The sequence below is a fragment of the Pleurodeles waltl genome, chromosome 4_2 (assembly GCF_031143425.1).
Source record: "Pleurodeles waltl isolate 20211129_DDA chromosome 4_2, aPleWal1.hap1.20221129, whole genome shotgun sequence".
Classification (NCBI taxonomy): domain Eukaryota; kingdom Metazoa; phylum Chordata; class Amphibia; order Caudata; family Salamandridae; genus Pleurodeles; species Pleurodeles waltl.
In genome coordinates this window covers 22235951-22259892 of record NC_090443.1, presented here as the reverse complement: position 1 = coordinate 22259892, position 23942 = coordinate 22235951, and the positions used below count along the sequence as shown (strand labels likewise).

The 23942-nt window shown below is 43.0% G+C and overlaps 1 protein-coding gene across 2 annotated transcripts in view; it reads right to left on the bottom strand.

Moving 5' to 3' along the window:
• Positions 1 to 1407: 1407 nt before the first annotated feature.
• The window catches only part of LOC138292073 (mitochondrial adenyl nucleotide antiporter SLC25A23-like), a 195342-nt gene continuing 172807 nt past the window's right edge, over positions 1408 to 23942 (bottom strand). For both annotated transcript variants that reach the window (XM_069230435.1, XM_069230434.1), the window contains exons 7-10: positions 12409 to 12516; positions 11701 to 11868; positions 5478 to 5628; positions 1408 to 5248 (exon numbers count right to left, since the gene is read on the bottom strand). In XM_069230435.1, coding sequence (XP_069086536.1) covers positions 5064 to 5248; positions 5478 to 5628; positions 11701 to 11868; positions 12409 to 12516 — 612 coding nt within the window. In that variant the 3' untranslated portion in view covers positions 1408 to 5063. The remainder of the gene's footprint in view (positions 5249 to 5477; positions 5629 to 11700; positions 11869 to 12408; positions 12517 to 23942) is intronic.

Sequence of the window (23942 nt, the reverse complement as noted above, 5' to 3'; positions counted from 1 at the left end):
ATCAAACTTCGTTGGCAGCCCTAAATCTGGTTCTACCTTAATCTCTTGAACTTGTGTTGGTGAGAATTCCCCTCCTTGAGGGCTCCAGTGGCACACTCAGAAGTGCTATGCGTTACAATGTGATGGAATACATGATTGTGTTGACTGTCTTTGGAAAGTGTGTGGTCTCCCTGTTTGTGGGGCACCTCTATCTCTGCCCTCTGTCTAGCATTTCTTAATGCCTCATCAACTTATTTTCTGAGTGACTGCCATCTAAACAACTACTAACCAAATAAACCTGTGCCTCAGGTGTGAAACATTGTAAATTAGCTTGTCTGCAGTCTGAGTACTAATCCCATTACAACTTGATTCTACTGATAACATAACACAAGGGTTTGGAAAGCACAATGTTAACTGCAAGAATGTCTCTTGGCACTACTAACAGATACCAGAGGCTTATTACTACTCACCTAATTGTTCTCATTTTATTGACCTCAGAAGTAGGAAAGACTGAGTGGATCTGCTAGGATTCAAACTTGTGACCATGAGGGTCAATCACAGATCCCTAGAGTAGATGCATTAGACACCTGAGCCACCCTAGACACCTTTTTACACTTGGATGTGGAATCCTGAAAGCCTCCCAATCGCCTAGTGGCTTTCCCAGAGCCCAGCCACTTCCCAAAGCCCAACGTGTTTCCTACAGCTCAGTGGCTTCTCCAGAGCCCAGCATCTTCCTTTAAGTTCAGAATCTTCTCCAGAACTATTTAGTGTCCCCACAGACAAGTATCTTTTCTACAACCCAACAGCTTTCGTAGAGAACAGAAGCTTCCCCAGAGCCTGGCAGCTTCCACAGAGTTCACTAGCCTTCCCAGAGCTCAGTGTGGTATATCAAGTCTAGAACCTTCCCCAGAGCCCACCAGCTTCTCCAGAGCCTGGCATATTCATAAGAACTCCACAGCTTTCCAATAGCCCAACAGCTTTCCCAGAGGACACTGGCGTCCCCAGAATCCATTGGCTTCCTTAGAGCCCAGAAGCAATCTTCACCCACAACACAGCCATTTTCCCAGGGCACAGTAGTCTGCTATTAGTTAATCTGCACCTCCAAAGCCCAGGGACTTTGCCCAGGTCCCTTCCACCCTGCAACTTCCTCAATCTCTTGTGGTTTACTCAGAGAAGTGTTTCTAGTTCCTAGTGCTGCATCATAAGCCTAGTGGTGTCTCCAGAGTACAGTGGCTTGGGTAGAACTCTATAGATTCCAAAGAACCCAGTGGATTATCCAAGCACCATGGCTTTCGGACAGACCTTTGGCTTCCACAGACTCTATTTGTGTCTCTCTGGCTGAACTGTGTCTCTACACAACTGAACACAGTGTAAACTGCAGGGGATTATCTTTCACAAAGTCAAATGATGTCTGCTGGACACAATGGCTATTTTTAGAGCTGAAAGATTTTAGTAACTTTAGTTGGTTCACCAGAACAAAAGTTTCAAACAATGAAAGATTTTACAATTTTATACATTCAAAGTCCTTTCTATGCAGCCCAAGGCCCAAGTTTAGTTTCTAATGTACTAGACATTAAGACCTGAGAGGGCCATTGACATCATGACAGTGCAGAAACATGCAGGTTTCACTGTGCGTTGAATCCAAAGGTGCAGGCAGTGCTGAGCGAGTGGGTATACATCCTTGTTGAAAGTATGCCTGTCATGCTCCAGTTGCAGTATCCCAATGAAAGAGGTAGAAAAGGGTAGTTAGAAAATGGGGACAAGAATTCTCAACTTGAAGAGAAGTCTTAGAATATATTTCTAAAATGTAAATGAGAAGATATAAAAACTCACAAGCTTCTTACACTTATCTCCCTACAACCCACAGACCAGATCCAAAGCACCAATGTTCTTCTTATAACCTTTCACCAGGGAACTGACCAGATAACCTCTACAAGTCCTTGGTATCAGAGAAGAAGTCTGTGACCTCCATCTACTGACAATCCATTTTATGACCATATAATACACTTAGCATATAACCACAATACTCATGCTCACAACTCAACTATACACATGCCTCAATCCACCACTAAAGCCAGCCTGAAGACCTTAAAGTAGTCAAACAGAAGGCAAGAGAACCCAAGGAAAACAGTGCAGAGTTTGAAAGCTAATATGTGAATCAAGACCTAAGTAGATGCTGCTCAGAGACCACTGGATGCCAGACTTAAAAGCCCCATATTATTATGTCTGCAAAACCAAACCTACAAAAGCTCTTGGTACCCAAATTAGGCTCATCCCAGAGACTCACACTAAACTGTTTCCATAGACAAAAGACAAGCCTGACATCAGGCCAGTGAAAAAACTGAAAGGAAACCAGTGCATTAGCCACAAGCTAACCCTATGCCAAAGACTCAGTAAATGCAGTGATAAATAGCTATGATAACCTACAGCAAGGTTCCAAGATAAACCAGTGCTGTAGAGCACTAATAACCTGACACTAGTGCTCCAACAGAAACCAGCACAACCAACTCAGTATAAATTGGTTTTAAAGGCTGAAGATGAACCAGTGAAAAAGAACAAAGATAATTTCAACGGAAGTAAAGGATTCAAAAGAAGTTATTACAAAATGCTTAATATACATCAGTGACAAATACCCAAGATTATCCAGTGGTAAATATCCCAAAAAACTGGTGCCAAAGAACCAGGTAGCCCAGTGTCAAATACCAATGATACGGTGATGCTAAAGATCCAAGACAACCCTTTAAAAAAACAAAAAGCCAGTGATCACCCCCAAAGATACAGCAGTGTTAAAGACACAAAAGAAATTCCTGCCTATGACCCAAGAAAGTCTGACCTCAAACACCTAAATTTAGTTAGAACAACAACCTAAAATATGCTAGCAGAAAGGCCCAAGAATAAGCCAATGACAAATACCTAACATAAGAAGGCATCAAAGATTCAGCGTATGCTAGTGGCAAAGGCACAAGATAAACCTGTTTCACAGGTCCATTACAAGCCAGTGACAAAGACCAGAGATGTACCTGCACCCAGGTTAAGCTTATGCCTAAGAGGCAATATATGCCAGCACCAAAGACCTGAGCGTAGCAGAAAAAAACAATGATAACCAAATCTCAATGACCCATGATAAGCCAATATCAGATTGCAAAATAAACTGGTTCTAAAGGTCCAGTGTCGATCAGTCCCATAAGCCTGAGAATAAGCACAAGACTGCCTGTGGACCTATGACAAGTTGGGCCAAAGCCCTAAGATACGTCACGACCAAAGACCAAAATAAAGATGCCCTGGGGAGACAGAAGATGCCAGACCTATAGCCCAATAAGAAGCTAACCCTCCCACAGTGCCAATGTGAATGAGCTAGGCACATAATTGCAACCTGTGTGCCTTGATTTCCCGGTGAATTCCTCAATTCTGTAAAAGTCACCCACCAGGCACTCATGTGGTTGATGGAGTAGAGGCAAAGTATTTCTAGAAGGCAAATGTAGAAATTCATGTGTCAGTGAGTTGTGGGATGCACAGCTGGACCAGGATGGACAAAGAGGTAGAAAACAAGTCTATGCCCACTGCTCGTAAATGAAGCGTGCAATGAGTTCAAAGGTGGCAACAAGCTTTGGTGTGAAATGGCTCCATTTCAGGAATAGCTATCAGAACTTTTCAGTAGTGATGAAAGATGAGCAGCTAGGATACATTCTATAACTTAGGGTTGAGAGGAAGATGCTGCTCTATTGTGAATTTGCAACTTATCTTTTTTCAATACGTCACTGCATCACTTCAGTTACTTTTGCATGCTTTAGAACATTCACAAGATCTCAACTGTAGAGGTCAGAAGTTTTAGTCTTTCACTTATTTGCAGATAACAGCTACATTCTCATCATGTGCCATTGCTGGTTACTACAGTGATATGTGAAACAAATTGTGGCTGTTTGACTAAACCCCATTGGTCTAATCTAGGGTCAGGACTAGTTGAGTGATTAAGAAGTTTCTGTGTCTGAGGACATGTGGCCTGGGTGAAGAATCAGTTCCTGTGTCAGAGGTCTCTGAGTGATTGATCATTCCCTGCTGTAGAGGTAGGGAGGGTTGGATAGATAGTTTCCTGTGTCAGATGTCAGAAACCATGAATGGTGGGCTAGTGCTTCTGTTGGAGATCAGAGCAGGAACGATGAAAGATCCGTTTCTTTGTCAGAGAACAGAGCTGCCCAGGTAATGAATTACTGCTGTATTGGACTTCTGAGATGAGTAGTTGGTTTAATGGATTCTCTGTTATGGCTGGATGAGCGATGGATTAGTGGTTCAATAATACACCCTAACTTATTTGGTTAAGAATCAGTTTGTTGAGATGGGGACTACTCTGATGTGGAAACATTTGTTCATTAATAGTGTGTTAGTTGATCAGTCATTGGGTGTTATGGCCCAGCTTGTTGGGTAATGCAGTAATTTGCTGAGTTTTGCTTTGCCCCACTTGGGTAATTGTTGCTGACTGACAATTAAGTGTAATTTCCATTCTTCAACCTTTCCCTAGTTGATCTTCATTTTATGCTGGTTTAATATCTGACAAATCATTTATTGAGTCAAAGGGTCCACAACTGGTTAGATAATTCTTAGGTTTTGGCAGTCCGATGCAGGTTGCCTGAATTTCGCATCATTTTTGTTAACTGTTGATCATATGGTTCTTGAGGTCCTGGGCAGTATTTGTGTGAAATTTGCTTGTGTTGAACTATTGTTGTCAGGGCGTGTTCCATTTGTTGTTCCATTTGGGCAGTCTTTAGGTCACTTTGGTTTGGTGTTGGATTAGTGTTTCTTATATCCTTCATCATAGCTGAATTGCCAATGGATTTCTTCATTAAATTTTGCTCTGCTCTGTGTACACCAGTTCTTTGATCTTTTCGCAGTTCGAGGTGTGAGATCTTTGATTTGCCGTTGGTTGGCTGACCAACTAGCTTTTAGTTCCCCACCCAAAATGGGATGGATGTTGGATGCAATCATAGGTCCATGGCCACAACCGATTGGGTCACACACTATTTCTCCTATCAGCTCCCTGTGTTGGTGAATCATTGATATAGAAACAGGGTACTAGTTGGCCCAAAAATTCATCTTGACGTAACACCAAGGGCAAATTTCATGTTCTCATACACCACGTAGCTGATGCTGACAGCCGGGATGACCTTCATGAAGTTGGGAGCAATGCCTCGGTACAGTCCAAACACCCCTTCCTGCGACAAAATGTTTCGGAAAAGTCCAAGCATAGAGAGTTGGGGAGCACCCTCAATCGAAGCTGGCGAGGGGGTGAGAAAGGAAAGATTAGTGAGGCTTCCACAAAGCACAAATATCACAGAACCCTCCGCACCCCGAGATTCAAACTCTTTACAGCTGCCATGAGCCCCTCTTCAATCACAACAATGTCCCAGAGGAATATCCTCCCAAAAAAAATAGTCTCATGCCCAGTGATAAAAACTCTTACCGCCATTCACTCGTATGCCGGGTTGCCTTAAAGGCCTACTCACCTTGAGCCTGCATTCGGGTCCGTACCAGGGCCAAGGGGTAGCTGGCAATCTGCCCGCAGGTGCTAGAGGCAGTGCCACATGCCAGCAGCACTAGGACGCCTGGGTCAGCTGTGTTTTTGCTGTATTTCTGTAACCACATGTTCTTCAGGGTCTGCAGCAAGACAAAATTAAGTCTGATTCGAATGGGAATGACGAAGATATCAAAAAGGTCAAATGGATAATTGCAGACTATTCATATCTCCTTCTACTGTCTGAGGAACCTGTTATAAAACCCTGCCTCTGCAATGGGGATGCATTTCCTATTACTCCATTTCACTGCAAGCCTTGAAGAAGGGAGTTCTGAGACATCTGTTTATTTTCAATTTTTTTCTGTGGTCAAATTAAAGCACCTGCCCCTTACTCGTAAGATCCTGCATTCAAACCAGATAAGTGTGAAGGGTTGTGGCTCTCTCTCTTCAGGCATTCGAGAAATGACTTAATCTGATTTTTGCAACCAGTGATGTCCTTTTTTTAATCCTCTACCTGGCGTGGGGCAACAAAACACTTGACTTATGAAAGGTGTCTGCCACTGCCATATACCTGAATGGGCCCACCTAGGTTTTTTCACTGAAACTGAAACAATAATTCGAAAACGCATTTTGATTGGTGGCTCCAACTTCACCCCCGATCCCTACCAAACAATATATACTGCTCCCTGCTAGGATCCAAATTGTATTCTATGGTCTATGACTTAAACGCTGTTTGAACATCTGACTCTTTGTGATCTGAACTTTTTGTTGTTCAAGGTAGACGTTTTAACAACCATTACATCGGCCATAATGATCAAGGAATTATAGCCTTTTTGTGCTTAGTCACCTTATACTGTCTTCCACAAGGGTAAACTAGCCTTTAGCATAGTGCCCTACTGTATTGTAAGCGTTATCTTGGAATTTCACCTAAAATAGGAAATATTTCTTCCAGGCTTAAAGGCTAGGCCTCTCTATTCTTCTGCTAGAGAGGCTCTTCATAACCTTGACATTGAAAAGGTTATCAAGTTTTGATTCAGAAAAAAAATGTGTTTTTTTATCTAGGGCTTCATACCACATTTCTGCTATTTCCATTCACTTTAAATAATAATGTTACTATTACCCAATTTAATGATACTCTAATTCCTGATCATGAAAGATTGGAAGACTGAGACTTATGAACTGCAGATCACGGCAGATGTCTTCGGCGGAAATCAGACAATCTGTCACTCACTGTTAAGCAATGGGTGATAACCGAGTTACCAAGGCATATATAACTACACAAGGATAGTCTGCTATAGTTCTATTCTTCCAAGATTTATGGAGTTTACACACTGAAGAGACTACATGGACACCTTACATGAGCTCTCTGAAAATGTGCAAGACAGCCACATGGAGCATTCTCTGTTCTTTTTGGAAGCAATATTCCCTAAATGTTTTATCGAAGCCTAATATTTCCTTTGCCCAGGATTTGTTAAGTAATCTTTTAACCTGTGTCCTCGATCTGCATAAGCTTCTCCACTTTACAAATTTCTAACCTAGTAAAAACACTGTTTAAGCTTGAGGGACAGCATGACAAAAAAAGAAATGAGAAAATAATTTCATGCTGATTCTGGTTTTCTCAATCCTTACAACACCCACCCTTCAACGTGGTAGTATGTCTTGGTACCTTCTGGCTGGAGGTAAACACAGGAAGACTAGGGCTACAGATGATGGATATGCAGAAAGGGTGGTTTCTGCAAGTTAAAGTTTTGCTTTTAAGAGATGGCCTGATTTGCACCCATAAGTATCAATCCAGGCAGGATCAACCCAACACTTCACCCATCCTTGGCTGTTAAACGGAGTACTATTGAACTGCACAATACACCTGTTTTTTACAGTGTGACAAATACTGAGGTAAAAACAGATATGAAAAAAAAAAATTCTGTGTGAAATACTGGCCCTCATTGCGAGTTTGGTGGGTGGGAGAGGCCGCCCGCCAAACTTGTACCATCACATGGCTGCCAGTGCGGCCAGAACACCGCCAGCCCCTATTTTGAGTCTCCCGCTGGGCCAGCGGAACACAGGGCCTTAACATTTATGCCGGCTCGTAATCGAGCTGGTGGCAATGTGGCGGTGCGGGGTGAAGTAGCTCCCGCCGTGCTTTCCACTGCCTGTAATTCAGGCAGTGGAAAGTGTGACAGGGCTGTCCATGGGGGGCCCTGGACTGCCAATGACAAGTTCATGGGCAATGCAGGGTCCCCAAGGGGCCAAACGCCATGAAAAGGCTGGCGGATTGGGGAGTCGTAATCCCCAGAGTGGCGCTGCATGGAGCTCCACCCTGGCGGATTACACCCACCGAGACGGCCAGGCTGTCGACTGGTGGCAATCTGGAGATGTCAGACCGTGGCAGCCATGGTCATAATGTGGTGGTCAGACTGCCACGACCGCGGCGGTCCGGCCGCAAGTCGGGAGGTCTGAAGACCGCCAGACTCGTAATGAGGGCCATTGTGGTATACTGCTGTTTACTTTGAGATTTCGATGGAGCATATGCTGTGGTTTATACCTGAGAATTGGGATTTATTACAACTGGACTCAATACATTTCCACTGTTTGTTTAATAACCTTATGTTTTATAATTTTCATTATGCATTGTTATGTATAGCTAGAAGTCATGATAAAACCTTAAATTCAAAGATCTGCATAAAGGACAAAGGCAGAGAGGGGAACTGAGAGGGAGATGGCTATAACCAGGCAAAGTACACATGGAAAAAACATTATTTTTAGTAATTCATAAAATTATCATGAAAATATTACCTATACAAAAATATGAAATTTGGAATTCTGACGGAGTGATATTCATACATTTCACTATTTATGACAATTATTTATTACTAAATTGCCACATCAACAATACATTGTTGCTACCTGTGTCTAACAAGAATACATTGATATTAAGTTTCAAGAGTAATATGTTTGTACATTTAACATGGAGTGCATTATAAAAGCACTATTTCCTTTGTAACATAGCAAATATACAAACTGACGCTGCTTGTCCTCATGGCGGGTTGCGTGGAGCCATTATTAGTGTTCTTTGTTCTCCACATTTCAATCCTAAAAAATTGTCTGGATGCCCCTATCAATTCTCCACAACAGATTCTAAACACAGCCAACTTGCTGCATTCCCAAATATCCTCCACCATACAAGCTAAGGCCAATGTGCAGAGCTCTATTTGTATGCCTATCAACTAACATGGAAAAAATAAAGCCCACTTTGAAAGCCAACATAGATCACGTAACCTGAAAGAATGACAAAAAGAACAATTGCAGTCTTGCGTTGGCTAGCATCAGACAACACTACTAATTTCACTCTTGTCTCCGGATCAGCTCCCTTGCCCGCCATCAGGGTGTTACATCTGCCAGGGTTCAAGCAGATCCAAGAATGCTTGTTTCCCTGCATGAAAAACCCTGAATTTGCCCATATTCGAAATTCCAGGACCAACATGATCCTCTCTGAGTTATAGTGGAGTGATACCACCTTCCATGCTTTTACCAGAATTTTTTCTCTACCCATTCTATCCTTGAACAAACCCACTATTGTTGTGACTCTGCTGTCGCCACCAAAGCCCCTCCTCCTAACCTCATGCTTGAGATCTTGTTGGTCCTCCAGCCAGTGTTACAAACACCTTTTATCACCTGCAACCCCTGTTGGGAGGCGAATCAAAGGCAACTGTGCAGCCGTCATTTAGTCCTCAATTTTATCAGTGTATGATGTCAAATTATTTTTTTCAGTGTCAGAGCTTGGTCAGCACTTGCATTTCTCTGAACTCTGTATTCATCTGCAGGCATTTGATCTGCTGTGTTCTGGTGGTTCCATCCAATGCATCCATTCCTTCCTTCAGTTTAAGTACAGTATCTTCCCAGTTTTACTAAGCTGGGTTCCATCTGGGATGTTTTGATTCTGTTCTTTAGAGCATTTCCATAACTCCATGTTTTGATCAGTAGATCAAGGTAAGTGATATCTAATATCACCTCTCTATCTGTTACCTTTATCTGGTAGTCCTTAGTCCTATCTTCTCTCATCTTGTTTTAGCAGTATTCTCTCTCCAAGAAAAACTGATTAACCAATTACATTGTAGACCATAGTCATTTCAATGGATTGTCTCTTAACGGCTCTGGGAACAAAATATGCCTTACATCAGAGAACAAAAACAATGAACCAGAATAGTAAAGTGATTCAGGCAACTGTCTGTTATTCGTGCCACAATCCTTCTTCACTGCTAGCATGAGGAGCTAAATGTGGCTCCTCTTAACAGCTGACTGATCCTGAAATGTCTCTGATCCTGAAATGTCTCATAAGCGACAATGCTCTAAAGTGTCATCTTTGGTTAACTAGCCCCTAATACTGCTAGCTCAATAAACCAAATTGGACCGGTGCACTTGTCTTCTTGGGTCTGGTCCTGAGAGGGTGCACCATTCAGTTACTGGAATCAGCTGAACAAAAAACCCTCTCCAAGCTGCTCAGGTCTCCGTAGACCATATTCCTTCTCTTCTTGGCCACACCTAACTGGAATGATTTCTTTAGAATTTGAGTAGACAAGACTTAATCACCGTAGATACTCATTTAAGAGACTGCTGGTTATCATTTCATAGGAGAAAGATAAATGAGTTTCAGGGTTTTGTAAGGAAAATATCTTTGACTTGATTAAGCAGGCTCTTGTTATTTGTCTTGTGATGTGTATCAAAAAACCCTTCTGAAGAGGGTTTCTTTGGGAAGAAAAATCTTACTCCCTTATAACAATAACTTTGAGAGTGTTCTAACTTTACACCCTGTGCACTGTCCTGCCATCTAGCGGTCGGCAATGAAAAGCATTTGGTTGACTTGAATGAAGTTTTTTGATGTCAACAATAGGTGAAGTCAGTATGACTCATGATGCCATTGACCTGACGCCTGCAATATCCACACAACATTTATCATTTTAAGATTGTATTTTCTATGAATGGTGGAAAGATGCACAGCACATAAACATTGAATGAGTTTAACAAAAAGTTTCATTTTAGAAGAAAAGGCTCCTCTTTTTGTTAAACTTGATATGCAAGCAGATTGATATGTCAGGAATGCTATAAAGGTATACCCATGGATTAAAAAGGTATTAGTTTATTTACTCAATGTATAGTTACCTTTGAGTAAGGGTGCCCTAGATTTTCTTACACCCAGATCTGAGTCAGATGTATTGCAAAAGTCTATAGTGGGCAACATCACAATGTAAACATTTCCTGTTAGTAATTTAAGGAGAACTGCTAGATATTTCTACCAAAAGTAAAGCATTTTCATACCGAAGTACGTGCGAAATGAATGTATAGTGACCACTAATGATATTTCAAGCATACAACAGCTGTTTCAAGGAACATTAGTTGCTCCATTTTGAGTTTTAAACTGGACATTAAGAATATTTTAGAAATACACGAATGTGGTTTAACAGACCTATTAATCAGGGTTCCTGCAAACAACTTGCTTTCTAATACTATGATGGGGAAAGAAAAGGTAGTGGACATCTACAATCTGAAAATAATAATAGGTAAATAGTATTACTCCTGAACTGATCACATTCAAAGCTTTTTTCAGGGACCTTGTGCACAGGGCTGATATGAAGGTTTTTGCCACATTAGGCAGATATTTTGCCACCCCTCTCAGCTACCAGTAAGGCCACATTTTCTGTTCACAGGAGAGATACTGAGGTCCCTGCATATAGCTCTCTAAATGTGTCTCATGTTGATTTGCCCTAAAACAAACCATTCCAGATCAGAGACAGTGGTGAATACCAATTTCTTTTACAGCTATATTACTGCTGACACAACAGAGAGAAACTCATATGCTGCCAGCAAGTGCTGTTATAGACCCACTAAGCTCCGACAACTAGAGAAGTATGTGCAACAGACACACTGTACCCTAAGACAGCCATATCAATGCCAGTGACACAGAGTGATCATATACATATTCAGTTCAGTGCTATATCTAGCACACAGGCTACACATGCAGTCAGACTAATGAAGGTAACAAAGTAACCTCATACACAGATCAGGGCCATAGACGCACACAGCGTCTACACAGCATGAGAAGTGCCCATAGCATTGACTCATTGACTTCACATACAGTTATATTAATGTCAGCAGATCAGTAACCATAGCAGACTCAGACGAACAGCATTCCTTTGTCAATATCAGCAGCACATGCCTACCTCATACACAGCCAGGTCAATGCCAGCATACGGGATGATTCCAAGCATGTTTGGTAGGTAACCCTTCGAGAATGCTCGCACACCTTCCTTCTGCAAGATCTGCTTGGCACAGTCTACCATTCCAGAATATTGACCCGTTTTCCGCAGGGCTAAGCGGGTCTTTAACACCTGTAGAAAAGAAGACTGCAGTTATCAGGGATATCAGTGCATAACACTCACAGGCTTTGGGCGACGCTTTAGTAAGCCGTGAACCTACTGTCCTGAACCAAGCCACAGAACAGTATAAGCCTCTGGAAATCACCAGGTGCTTACATCAAGAAGTATCTGAGATATTACAGAAACAAGAGTATGACATGATGCAAATGTGATGACTGCAGAGAAGAATCAGGGGCCACCTCTATCACTGGTGTCTGTGGACATTTGGAAGTCAGACCAATCAACAGTCCCCCTTAGGCAGCCAATGTTATTTCTGTCAAAGTTCTCAATTTATAATAAGGGACTTTACTCCTCACTCGTCTCAGTGGAGAGTAGAGCAAAACTGGCCTCTGTCACCAGTCAGTATTGGCATCATCTTTGATGGTCTTAATTTTATCTAATGGCCTCTCAGCTCACTCTTCTCTCTGGACAGATTCATAAAGATTAACCCAATCACTGTTTTCTGTGGACACTCACAGTTTGCCCTAAGCCAGTGGTTCTTATGGGTCTCACCTCCATTGGGTAGATAATGGTTTGAGCTGTGGCGCCTGCCAGGGACCCAGCCACGAACCTCTCTTGAACACGCAGTGTCTCCTGCGGTCCCCGGATCAGTCGTTTAATCTAAAATAAAAAAATTCCATAAATCCAAGCAAGATACTGAGCTGATCATTCTGCACATGCAGTGTTTGATACATGCTTCTAGTGTTAAATTTTGAATTTGTTAAGTCACTGCTTTAGATGTCCTAAAAGCAAACCATACCTCCTCCTAGTTATTCTTACATAATGGGAAGCTATGAATATCAAGTCTGGTTACAAAACCAAGGGTAGCAGAAAAACTAAATGTAAACCGTCCATTTTCACAACCACAACAGCAGAGGCAGCCCACACTGACCCGATGTGCAGCCCGATAAGTTAGAGCCACACAAAGGGACTCCACACACCAGTGACACACACTGACTGGTCCTTTACACAGCCGCATAAGCACTGTCAGCAAACTGATCCTATATACAACTAGAACACCATCAGGTGCATTCTGACTCCACACAAAAGAGAAACACCTGAGAAACATTGAATCCACTGACAGACCAATCACTGCCAGCCACACACACACACACACCATACACAGCTTGGTTATTGCCAGAAGCATACTGATGGCCTGCAGAGCCACATAAGTAGCAGCCATAAAGTTTGGCCCCATGCATAGATGCATTACTGCTAGCAGCGCACAGTGACCCCATGGAGTGCCAAGTCTCTGCCAGCAGCACATAAAAATTCCACTGGCAGTTTGATTAGTGGCTGCAGCATACACCAATCTCAAAAATAGAGTGCCAGCTTCATAGAGAAACCCCACACACAGCTACAGATATACCTGCAAACCACCCCTTAAAAGCCTGATTAGTGTCAACCACACACAATGATTCCAGACAAAGCAAAATTTGTAGTGGAAGCACACACTGACCACACACACAACCAGATCTGTGCCATGAGTACATGCTGACTCCATACATTTGGAATGATGCTAGGAGTACACACTGAACTCCTAAATAGAGAAACAAGTGCCAGCAGCACACAATGACCTTACATGCTGTCAACACAAAATAACTGTGGGCAGAGCTAGATTAATGTTAAATCGAGCACATGCCAAAAGGCGCTAGCCACAGTCTCATAAAGAACACGAAAAGTCAACATAACCTGTATGCTTGGAAAACAAAAACTCTTGATAGAACTGGTGTCCTCTGCAGATTATAAAAGGTTTCCCAAGTTAAAAAAATTCCTCATCAGAAGGGCAAAGGAAGAAGACCGTGATGGTTAAAACACGTCACCCTATTTTTGTTTCTGTGTCACTATGGATTTTTTTACATGAAATGGAATTTTGGATGTAAATAAAGGACAGTAATCTGCATGAAGTGCCAGCGTTAGAATTATATGTAGAGTATATAAATCTGTATATATATATATATATACATATATATATATATATATATGTGTGTGTGTGTGTGTGTGTGTGAAAAATGTCACTTTCCCAGTGTAGATCTGTTTGTGGCATGTAGTGCTGCAGATTCACATGCTATGCATAGCTCTTCCGACATCTAGTGTTGAGCTCAGAGTGTTCTAAGCTGTTTTTATTCGAGGAAGTATTTTCAGAGTCATGGGATCGAGTGACTCCTCCTCTCGGTTCCATTGCGCATGGGCATCGACTCCATTGTTAGATAGTTTTCCCCCAGAGGGTGAAGGAAGGAGTGATGAGTATAGAAATACAAAGAGATGTCCATGCAAAAGTAAATGTATATACATATGTACAAATGTTAAAAACTTAAACGACTACAGGCTTCCGGGGAGGAGGGAGGGTGCTTGTGAATCTGCAGCACTACATGCCACAAACAGATATACACTGGGTAAGTGACATTGTCAGTTCGATGGCATGTGTAGCTGCAGATACACATGCTATGCATAGACTACAAAGCAGTTAGTCCTCCCAAAAATCAGTGGCTAGCCTGTAGGAGTTGAAGTTGTTTGAAATAATGTCTTTAAGACAGCTTGGCCTACAGTGTCTTGTTGGTGTGAGAAAACATCAACACAGTAGTGTTTTGTAAATGTATGGGGAGTTGACCATGTAGCTGCTTTACATATATCAACCATTGGTATGTTGCCTAAAAATACCATTAACTCACCTTTCTTTCTTGTAAAATGTGCTTTAGAGTGATTAAAAGTTGTCTTTTTGCTTTGATATAGCATGTCTGTATACACCTGACAATCCATCTTGCTAAACCTTGTTTTGATATAGGATTTCCTGTATGTGGCTGTTGGAAAGGTACGAAAAGTTGCTTTGTTTTTCTAAAATCTTTAGTTCTGTCTATATAGTACGTAAGAGATCTATTAAGATCTAGGGTATGAAGAGCTCTTTCTGCCAGAGTCTAGCTGTGGAAAGAAGACTGGCATTTCCACTGTTTGGTTGATGTGAAATGAAGATACAACTTTTGATAGAACTTTTGGATTTGTTCTAAGTACAACTTTATGTTTGTGTATTTGGAAAAAAGGTTCTTCGTGAGTGAGTGCTTGTATTCTTAAAGAAGTAATAGCTACAAGGAAGGCAACCTTCCATGTTAAGAATTTAATTTGACAAGAGTGCATGGGTTCAAAAGGTGGTCCCATGAGTCTGGTAAGTACGATATTTAAATTCCATGATGGAACATGTGGTGTTGTAGGTGGAATAATGCATTTTAATCCTTCCATGAAGGCTTTAATAACAGGAACTCTGAACAGAGAAGTATGCTGAATAATTTGTAAGTATGCAGATATTGCAGTAAGAAGTATCTTGATGGATGAGATAGCCAAATTTGATTTCTGCAAATGAAGTAAATAGTATACAATATCTTGTATAGGTGCTGTAAGTGGATAAGTGTTTTTAGATTGACAGAAGTAAACAAATCTTTTCCACTTGTTTGCTTAGCATTGTCTAGTAGTAGGCTTACGTGCTTGTTTAATTACTTCCATATATTCAAGTGGAAGTTTTAGGTAACCAAATTCTATGACTTCAGGAGCCAAATCACTAGATTGAGAGCACTGGGGTTTGGATGCCTGATTTGACCTTTGTTTTGTGTTAATAAATCTGGTCTGTTGGGTAGTTTGGAGTGAGGTACTACAGACAGATCTAGAAGTGTTGTGTACCAATGCTGACGTGCCCATGTTGGTCCTATGAGTATCATGGTGAGTGACGTTTGACGTAGTTTGTTGACTATAAAGGGAAGGAGTGGGAGAGGGGGAAAAGCATAAGCAAATATCCCTGAACAATTGATCCATAGAGCATTGCCCTCGGACAGGGGATGTGGGTGTCTGGATGCAAGGTTTTGGCATTTTGGGGGTCATTTTGACCCTGGCGGTATGAGACCGCCAGGGCTAAAATGACAGAAGCACCGCCAACAGGCTGGCGGTGCTTCCTGGCCTATTACGACCGCGGCGGAAGTGTTGCGGTCGCATCGCCGAGGCCGGCGGTATTCTGCCACAGTTGCCCTGGCGGTGATAATCCGCCTGGGCAGCACTGCTAGCAGCGCTGCCCAGGGAATTACGAGTCCACCTCCCGCCAGCCTTTTCCTGTCGGTTTCCACTGCCAGGAAAAGGCTGGCGGAAAGGGGAGTCGCGGGGCCACTGACATGGGCAGTGCAGGGGCCCCCTGACAGGGCCCCGACAGGTGCAACTGCACCCGTCGCACAGCCGCAACACCGCCGGCTCCATTTGGAGCCGGCTCCTGTGTTGCGGCTGAGATCCCCGCTGGGCCAGCAGGCAGAAACCAGGTTTCCGCCAGCCAGCCCAGCGGGGATCTCCAAATGGCTGTGGTGGGAGTGCGGCCGCATTGGCGGCGGCCCGGCGGTCTGATCTTGGCGGGCGGCTGATGCCGCCCGCCAAGGTTGTAATGACCCTGTAGCCGGCTGTCGGATATACCGGCTACTGGCGCCACTGAATCAACACCATCACAAGGAACCCGGATATCCGGGTTTCCAAAGAAATAGAAGGAGAAAACAGACTTTGGGAGCAGGACGCGAGGAGAAACGAAAACGCTGACGGAGGAGCAGGGAAAAGAGACGAACGACCTGAGGACCCAGGGAAAAGACGGAATTACGGAGAAACCCAGGAAACCAGCGATCAGGGCCGGTTGGAGGTCCAGAGAAGACCCGAAGGACGAGAAATCCGCCACGTCCCAGGAGAATATCTGCACCAGTCACGAGGAGACCTGGAAAGGAGAGAAGAGACATTCTATCACGGAGAGTCCACCACCCATAGAATATTAAAGACTTTTTCACAACGTTAAAGAACTTTAAATAAATTCCCTACTTCTAATACACTCGAGCCTCCTAGTCCTTATTATCGCCACACCCACTGCTACAGTGGTGTCAGAAGTGGGATTACTAAAACGTGCGCGATAAAAGGCCAAACTAGAAAGAAAGAAAATGGGGGATAAACCCACTTTGGAGGACATGATACAACAACTAGCTGAAGGACAGCGACACCTTCAGCTAGTATGGGAGGCCCATCAGAGGGGGGCTAAGGAGGACCGAGAGGCGCTGCAGAGCGCACTAAAGAGCCAAGCCACCATCATGGCCAATAATCAATTAGTGCATGAGACTGCCCTCCAAAAGCTCACTGATACCATCGCAGCTAGCAAGGTCCACCCCAATGTACCTAGCTCAGTTCTCCAGAAGTACCAGGACGGACAGGATCTAGACGCTTTCTTTACTAACTTTGAAACGGTGGCCTCCTGTGCCCAATGGCCAGAAGAACGGTGGGGCCAATATATAGCGCCATTACTGACCGGTATCCTCCAAACGGCTTACCAGGCCGCTAATCCGGATGGTACTACACCCTACAAAGAAATTAAAAAGAGTATATTGGAGAGAGTAGGGCACGATTCCGAGTATTATCGTCTGCGCTTCCGGAAGATCAAATGGGGGCCGGCGGAAAATCCCCTGTCATTTTATTATAAAGTCAAGGACCTGGGCCTGAAATGGCTGGGACCTATAGGGACAGAAAGGGAGGACATTATAAAGGCTGTGATCCTGGAGCAATATTTAGAATCCCTCCCTCCCTCCACTCTGAGTTGGATACGCCAACACCCGAATGTCAATACCGACATGGTCGTGGACTTAGCCTGAGCTTACCTCCGATCAACCGAGTTCAAGAGTTTAAGCTCTAAGACACCAACTAGACCCACAGCCATACCTTTAAGAAGTTTTCCTCTGAAACCCCTAGAAGAAACAGGGTATCCCAAACTCGGGAAAACCCACCTATGCAACAGCCACAGTGTTATAGCTGTGGTGAGTGGGGGCATATAGCTCGCCTATGTCCCCGGAAAGGGGAAAAACCTGAACCCATGGAGATTGGGGTCACTAGGTGAAGAGTCTTATGTACAGGTGGGGGTGATCCCAGATACAAACAAAATATTAAAGTAAACGGAAAGGTACTCCTAGCCCTGATAGATGTAGCCAATCCGTGGTAAGAGCTGATGTGCTGAGTCTATCCGGACAAACCACCCACCAATGGGTATCGATCTGCTGTACACACGGGGACAAAGACCAGTACCCCCTTGCCCTTGTAAACATAGAGTGGGAAGATAATCATGACCTGCAACACGTAGGAGTTATGGATCACTTGGTGGAGGACTGTATATTGGGAACGGACTATATACGGTTCCCCGAGCTGTTGCAAAGGGCCAGGTCACAAGCTACTACAGAGGCCTGGTGGGCAGAAGCCCCGTTTTACGGTAGCTATATAGAGGACAAACCGTGTCGTCCAAAACCCACTAGACGAGAAAAGAGACAAATAAAACAACAGTATTGGACTGCAGAAAAAGGGAAGAACATAGAGAAGGTAGTGGCCAACATTACAGCTCCCCTTCCTTCCTTCAGAGTCAGCCAACGAGAAGATCCGTCGTTACGGAATACTTGGAGAACGGCCAAATCTGAGTCTACTAATGAGGTGGGTCCCTACTTCATTGTCCAAAAAAATCTCCTTTACCGTGTCATAAAGCACGACAACGTCAAAAAACGACAGTTAGTAGTACCTGAACCCTATCGCTTACAGGTACTCTTTTTGGCACATAATCAACCGGGAGGGGGGCACTGTGGTATGGAAAAGACCGAAGAATATTTACGAAGGAGATTTTATTGGCCTGGAGTTTATGCCCAACTTCGACAGTACTGTGCCCAATTTATATGCATATGACACAATTATAATACAATGTCAATACACTAGGGGGGTTATTACAACTTCGGAAGAGGTGGTAATCCGTCCCAAAAGTGACGGATATACCACCAGCCGTATTCTGAGTTCCATAGGATATAATGGACTCGTAATACGGCTGGTGGTATATCCGTCACTTTACCGTCACTTTTGGGACGGATTACCACTTCCTCCAAAGTTGTAATAACCCCCTAGATGCTATGTGGGATGTGCCATAGGGTTAAACAACCACAATTCTCCAACGTATGTGAATCTGACATTGTTGTTGGGGTATATTAGATGTATCTGTTATGTGGGTGGTGAATAAATTAGACTAATTCTGTCACTGAATCTTGTTTACTATCTTATTTACAGTGTTGGTTTATTTTTCTTCAATTATTTGGGACTTGAGGTTTATCTCATTTGGTGTTATGAGTTCAGTCCCTAATGTTGCTAATTATTTGAGACGATTTAGCTATCAGGGGTGGTGTATTGTGTATTGTTTATATGATCATTAAAATATTTCAACTGGTTCGAGCGAAGTTAGAATTTCAGGAAGAGGTTTACTACCTGTTGATATTATTTATTTGGGATCTGTAACGATAACTTGCATGTTATACCTGTATGCAGGCTAATGATTTCCTTTTGTCTATTGCAGGCTTATTTATACAACGTAGTCACGCTCGGTGCCGATTTAATGGCAGTGGACGTTAGTCCGTTTTCTTTCTCTATGATAGTAGTTTAGGGTTAACCTCGGAAGTTTATTTAGCTTCCGTGTAAAGCAACGCGCTGTGCGCACTCACAACCCAGCGTTTTTAACTACTAACGCCGTCTTTGAAATTGTTCGTTAGAATCAGGTGAGCATTTTGGAATGGGTTATCCCGTTATTAAGATGCATTTGCTCAAGAAAATTATTCAATATGAGCGTTTACTAACTAAATAATATCTGCATAAAGATTTGTATCTTGTTTTGCGTTATAGTACACAGATGAAGCTATATGAACTTTGAATCCTCAATAATATCGTTGGACTCTATGTTTAAAGTACTCTATATGGGATTACATGCTTGAAATAAGGGTTCGAATTTCTTTTATTGCAAGGCTATTTCATGTAGATTTGTTTTTTGTCTTTTTGTGTTAGAGATGGATGATTTAGATTAAAGTGGTGAGTATTAAGCAACCCATGAAATTATGGAAAACTATTATCATATTTTTAGGTTTGTTTAACCATAAGGCACCACTATGGATTATGGGAGTTACTTGGACATTGGTTGGTGTTTCACGATATTTAATTTAATGCAATTTAACTTTATACTGCATGTGCCACACGTAGGCTATTAGTGTGACGACACAGAGGGTGTGTCTGCATGTTTTTGAAGTTTTTTATTTTTGTTGTGTATTAATATGACATACTAATTTTGGTGATAGGTTGGCAGGACGAAAAGTTCTTCTTGGTGTTTGGTGGATATCAGTGTGATCCCCCCATGTGGTTTAATTCTCTCTTCCCCTTTTTTTAATATAAATTACATTTCTATTTAGCTATTAGTGCTTTCCTCTCATGGGATTAGTGCTTTTATACTTTTGGTTCTTTATCTGGGATCTTTGCAAATTATTCAATCATGAAGTTTGAGCATTTTGGTTTTTAACTCAAATAATTTGTTTATAATTTTTAGCCCTGAAGAAGTCGTTTGGGATGTAAAAAAGAATTTTCCCTTGACGAAACACGTGTTGGCTTGAATTGTACTACCGTGAATGGGCTACAATAAATCTTTGGACTGGATTGGACAATTTGAAATTATACTAAAATTTATTGTTTTGTGTTTTTTAAATATATTCATTTGTGTTAATATTCACTATTGTTGTTGGTAAATGGGGTACCGCATATTGTTGCAGTGAATGTTGGGGTTTATTTGAACCTTTGAGGGTTGGGTGAGTTCCCTCGTGTAGGCACCCCATCTTTGTTGTGAGATTTCTCTGCCAATTTGGATCCTGAGCGCCTGCTTAACCCTAACATTTCACCCCATTAGTAAGTCTATGTCTTCACTAATGGGTAATATTTGTAAGATCCTTGGGATCAAGCAAATCAAGACCTCAGTTTATCACCCCCAGACAGACTGTTTGGTTGAGCAGTATAACCGCACTATAAAAATACTGCTACGGAAAACGGTCTCTGAATATGGACGAGATTGGGACCAAAAGCTTCCTTTAGTCTTATATGCCATAAGAACACATGAACAGGCTTCAACAGGACATAGCCCCTTCGAGCTTGTCTTCGGGCGACAACCCCATAGTCTGTTAGACATGGCAGCGGAATTATGGGAAGAAGAGGGAGAGGAAGAAAAGCCCCTATTAGAGTACATATACAACCTGAAAATCCACCTGCAATCCGTATGGGAAGACGTACGTAAACATCTAGAAAAATCACAAACTACACAAAAGAAGTATTATGACAGAGGAACAAAAACCCGATATTTTCAACCGAACGATAAGGTTCTGATATTAAGACCTTGCTCCGATAATAAACTTCTAGCCAGATGGCAGGGTCCATATACTATAATAAAAGCTATTTCCCCAGTTACTTACCTGATAGAAATGTCCAAACACCCCAAGAGAACTCAGATTTACCACGAGAACCTGTTAAAAAAATGGGAAGAACCCACAATAGCACCAAATCAGTCAGCTACTGGATTCCTAATAACCCCGGAGGAACCCCTGAATATGGAGTTGTGTCCTACGAACACCAATGTAACTATAGAGACACCCCATATTAATGCCGACATCACAGGAGATCAGATGAACCAACTAAAAACCCTATTAAAACACCATAGCCGTTTTTTCTCAGGAATCCCAGGTAAAACCCATCTGATCCAACACCACATCAGAACCCCTGAGGGGAAAGTAATACGGTTACACCCTTACCGTATTCCTGAAGCTCGTCGACATTTAATAGAAGAAGAGGTACAAGCTATGTTAAAATTGAAGGTAATAGAACCATCGACAAGCCCATGGTGTTCACCCGTTGTCCTTGTCCCAAAGCCGGATAGGTCGATACGATTCTGTATTGACTTCCGCCGACTAAATGAAATTTCATTATTCAACACATACCCAATTCCCAGGGTGGATGACTTATTGGAACGACTAGGGAAAGCCCGATATATGTCAACACTCGATTTGACCAAAGGGTACTGGCAAATACCCCTCGCACCAGCTGATAAAGAGAAAACTGCTTTCTCCACTCATTCAGGACTCTACCATTTTACGGTGCTTCCATTTGGACTCCACGGGCCCCAGCCACATTCCAAAGGCTAATGGACCACCTTTTGAGACCTTTCCACAAATATGCTGCTGCATATTTAGATGATATTGTGGTATTCAGCAACACCTGGGAAGACCATCTTATCCATCTCCATGAAATATTCCAAGTACTACACACAGCCGGTCTCACAGCCAACCCAAAGAAATGCCACCTGGGTTATGACCACATTGCGTATCTGGGGTACTTTATAGGACAGGGCCAGCTCCGACCTCAAAAAAACAAGATCGAGGCCATCCAACAAGTTCCTACCCCCACTACTAAACGGGAACTTCGCTCCTTTCTAGGGTTAATTGGTTATTATCATTGATTTATACCTCGGTATTCTACCTTAGCCGCCCCCCTCACTGACCTTCTCAAGAAACACCTCCCATCGAAAATAACATCCCTGTCTGACAAACAACTGGCTAGTTTTCATCAATTGAAATCATGCCTCACTACAGAATCGGTTTTGCGGTGTCCCGACTTTTCTAAGGTTTTCCATCTCTATACGGATGCCTCGGATGTGGGGTTGGGGGCAGTTCTTTCCCAACCCGACGACGAGGGGCTTGACAACCCCATTGTTTACATCAGTCAGAAATTATTACCCAGAGAATGTAACTATCCGATTACTGAACATGAATGTCTGGCTATCAAGTGGGCTGCGGAGAACTTGAGGTACACTCTACTGGGACGTCCTTTTGTGCTATTTACTGACCATACTCCCTTGACTTGGTTGGCTTCCAATAAGGACTCCAACTCCCGAATCCTTCACTGGTTTATGGAACTTCAGCCCTTCTCTTTTCAGGTCCGTCATATTCCAGGTGCTCTCCAGGGACCTGCTGACTACTTGTCTCGATTTCGTGGTTCTTCAGAACTGTATCAGTCCCGATCTTGGGATGGGGTGTGTAGCCGGCTGTCGGATATACCGGCTACTGGCGGCACTGAATCGGGAACAGTGTCCCGATTCTCCCTCGCAGACGCCGTTCCGCCCGGGCGTCATGGCAATGGAGATGCCGACACCATCACAGGGAACCCGGATATCCGGGTTCCCGAAGGAATAGAAGGAGAAAACGGACTTCGCGCGCGGGACGCGAGGAGAAGCAAAAACGCCGACGGAGGAGCAGGGAAAAGAGACGAACGACCCGAGGACCCAGGGAAAAGACGGAATAATGGAGAAACCCGGGAAACCAGCGACCAAGGCCGGTTGGAGGTCCAGAGAAGACCCGAAGGATGAGAAATCCGCCACGTCCCAGGAGGGACGTGGCTGCACTAGTCCACGGGGAATATCTGCGCCAGTCAAGAGGAGACCTGGAAAGGAGAGAAGAGACATTCTATCACGGAGAGTCCACCACCCATAGAATAATAAAGACTTTTTCACAACGTTAAAGAACTTTAAATACATTCCCTAATTCTAATACACTCAAGCCTCCTAGTCCTTATTATCGCCACACCCACTGCTACAGACCCTCTTTGTGTGTTCGCTTGTTGCGAATAGATCTATGTCTGGTGTTCCCCACTTTTGAAAGTACTTTTGAAGTACTTGGGAGTGAATCTCCCATTCATGTGTTTGTTGGTGATTTCTGCTGAGGAGATCTGACAACTGATTGTCTATCCCTCGAATATATTCTAGTGCTAGTAAATTAATTTGATTGTGACTTGCCCATTTCCAAATTGTTTGGGCTAGAAAGGACAGCTGAGATGAATGTGTCCCGCCCTGTTTGTTGAAGTAATACATGCTTGTCATGTTGTCTGTTTTTATGGGAAAATTCTTCTGTTTGGGAAGAGGTCGAAATGCTTTTAGGGCAAGAAACACAGCTAATAATTCTAAGTTGTTTATGTGTAGCCATTTCTGTTTGACATCCCATTGCCCTTCAATGGTCTGATTGTCTAGGTGAGCTCCCCAACCGATCATTGATGCATCTGTTGTCATTATGGTCTGAGGCACAGGGTCTTGAAATGACCGCCCCTTCATTAGATTGCTGCGATTCCACCATTGAAGGGACATATGTGGTTGGCGGTCCATCAACACTAGATCTTGA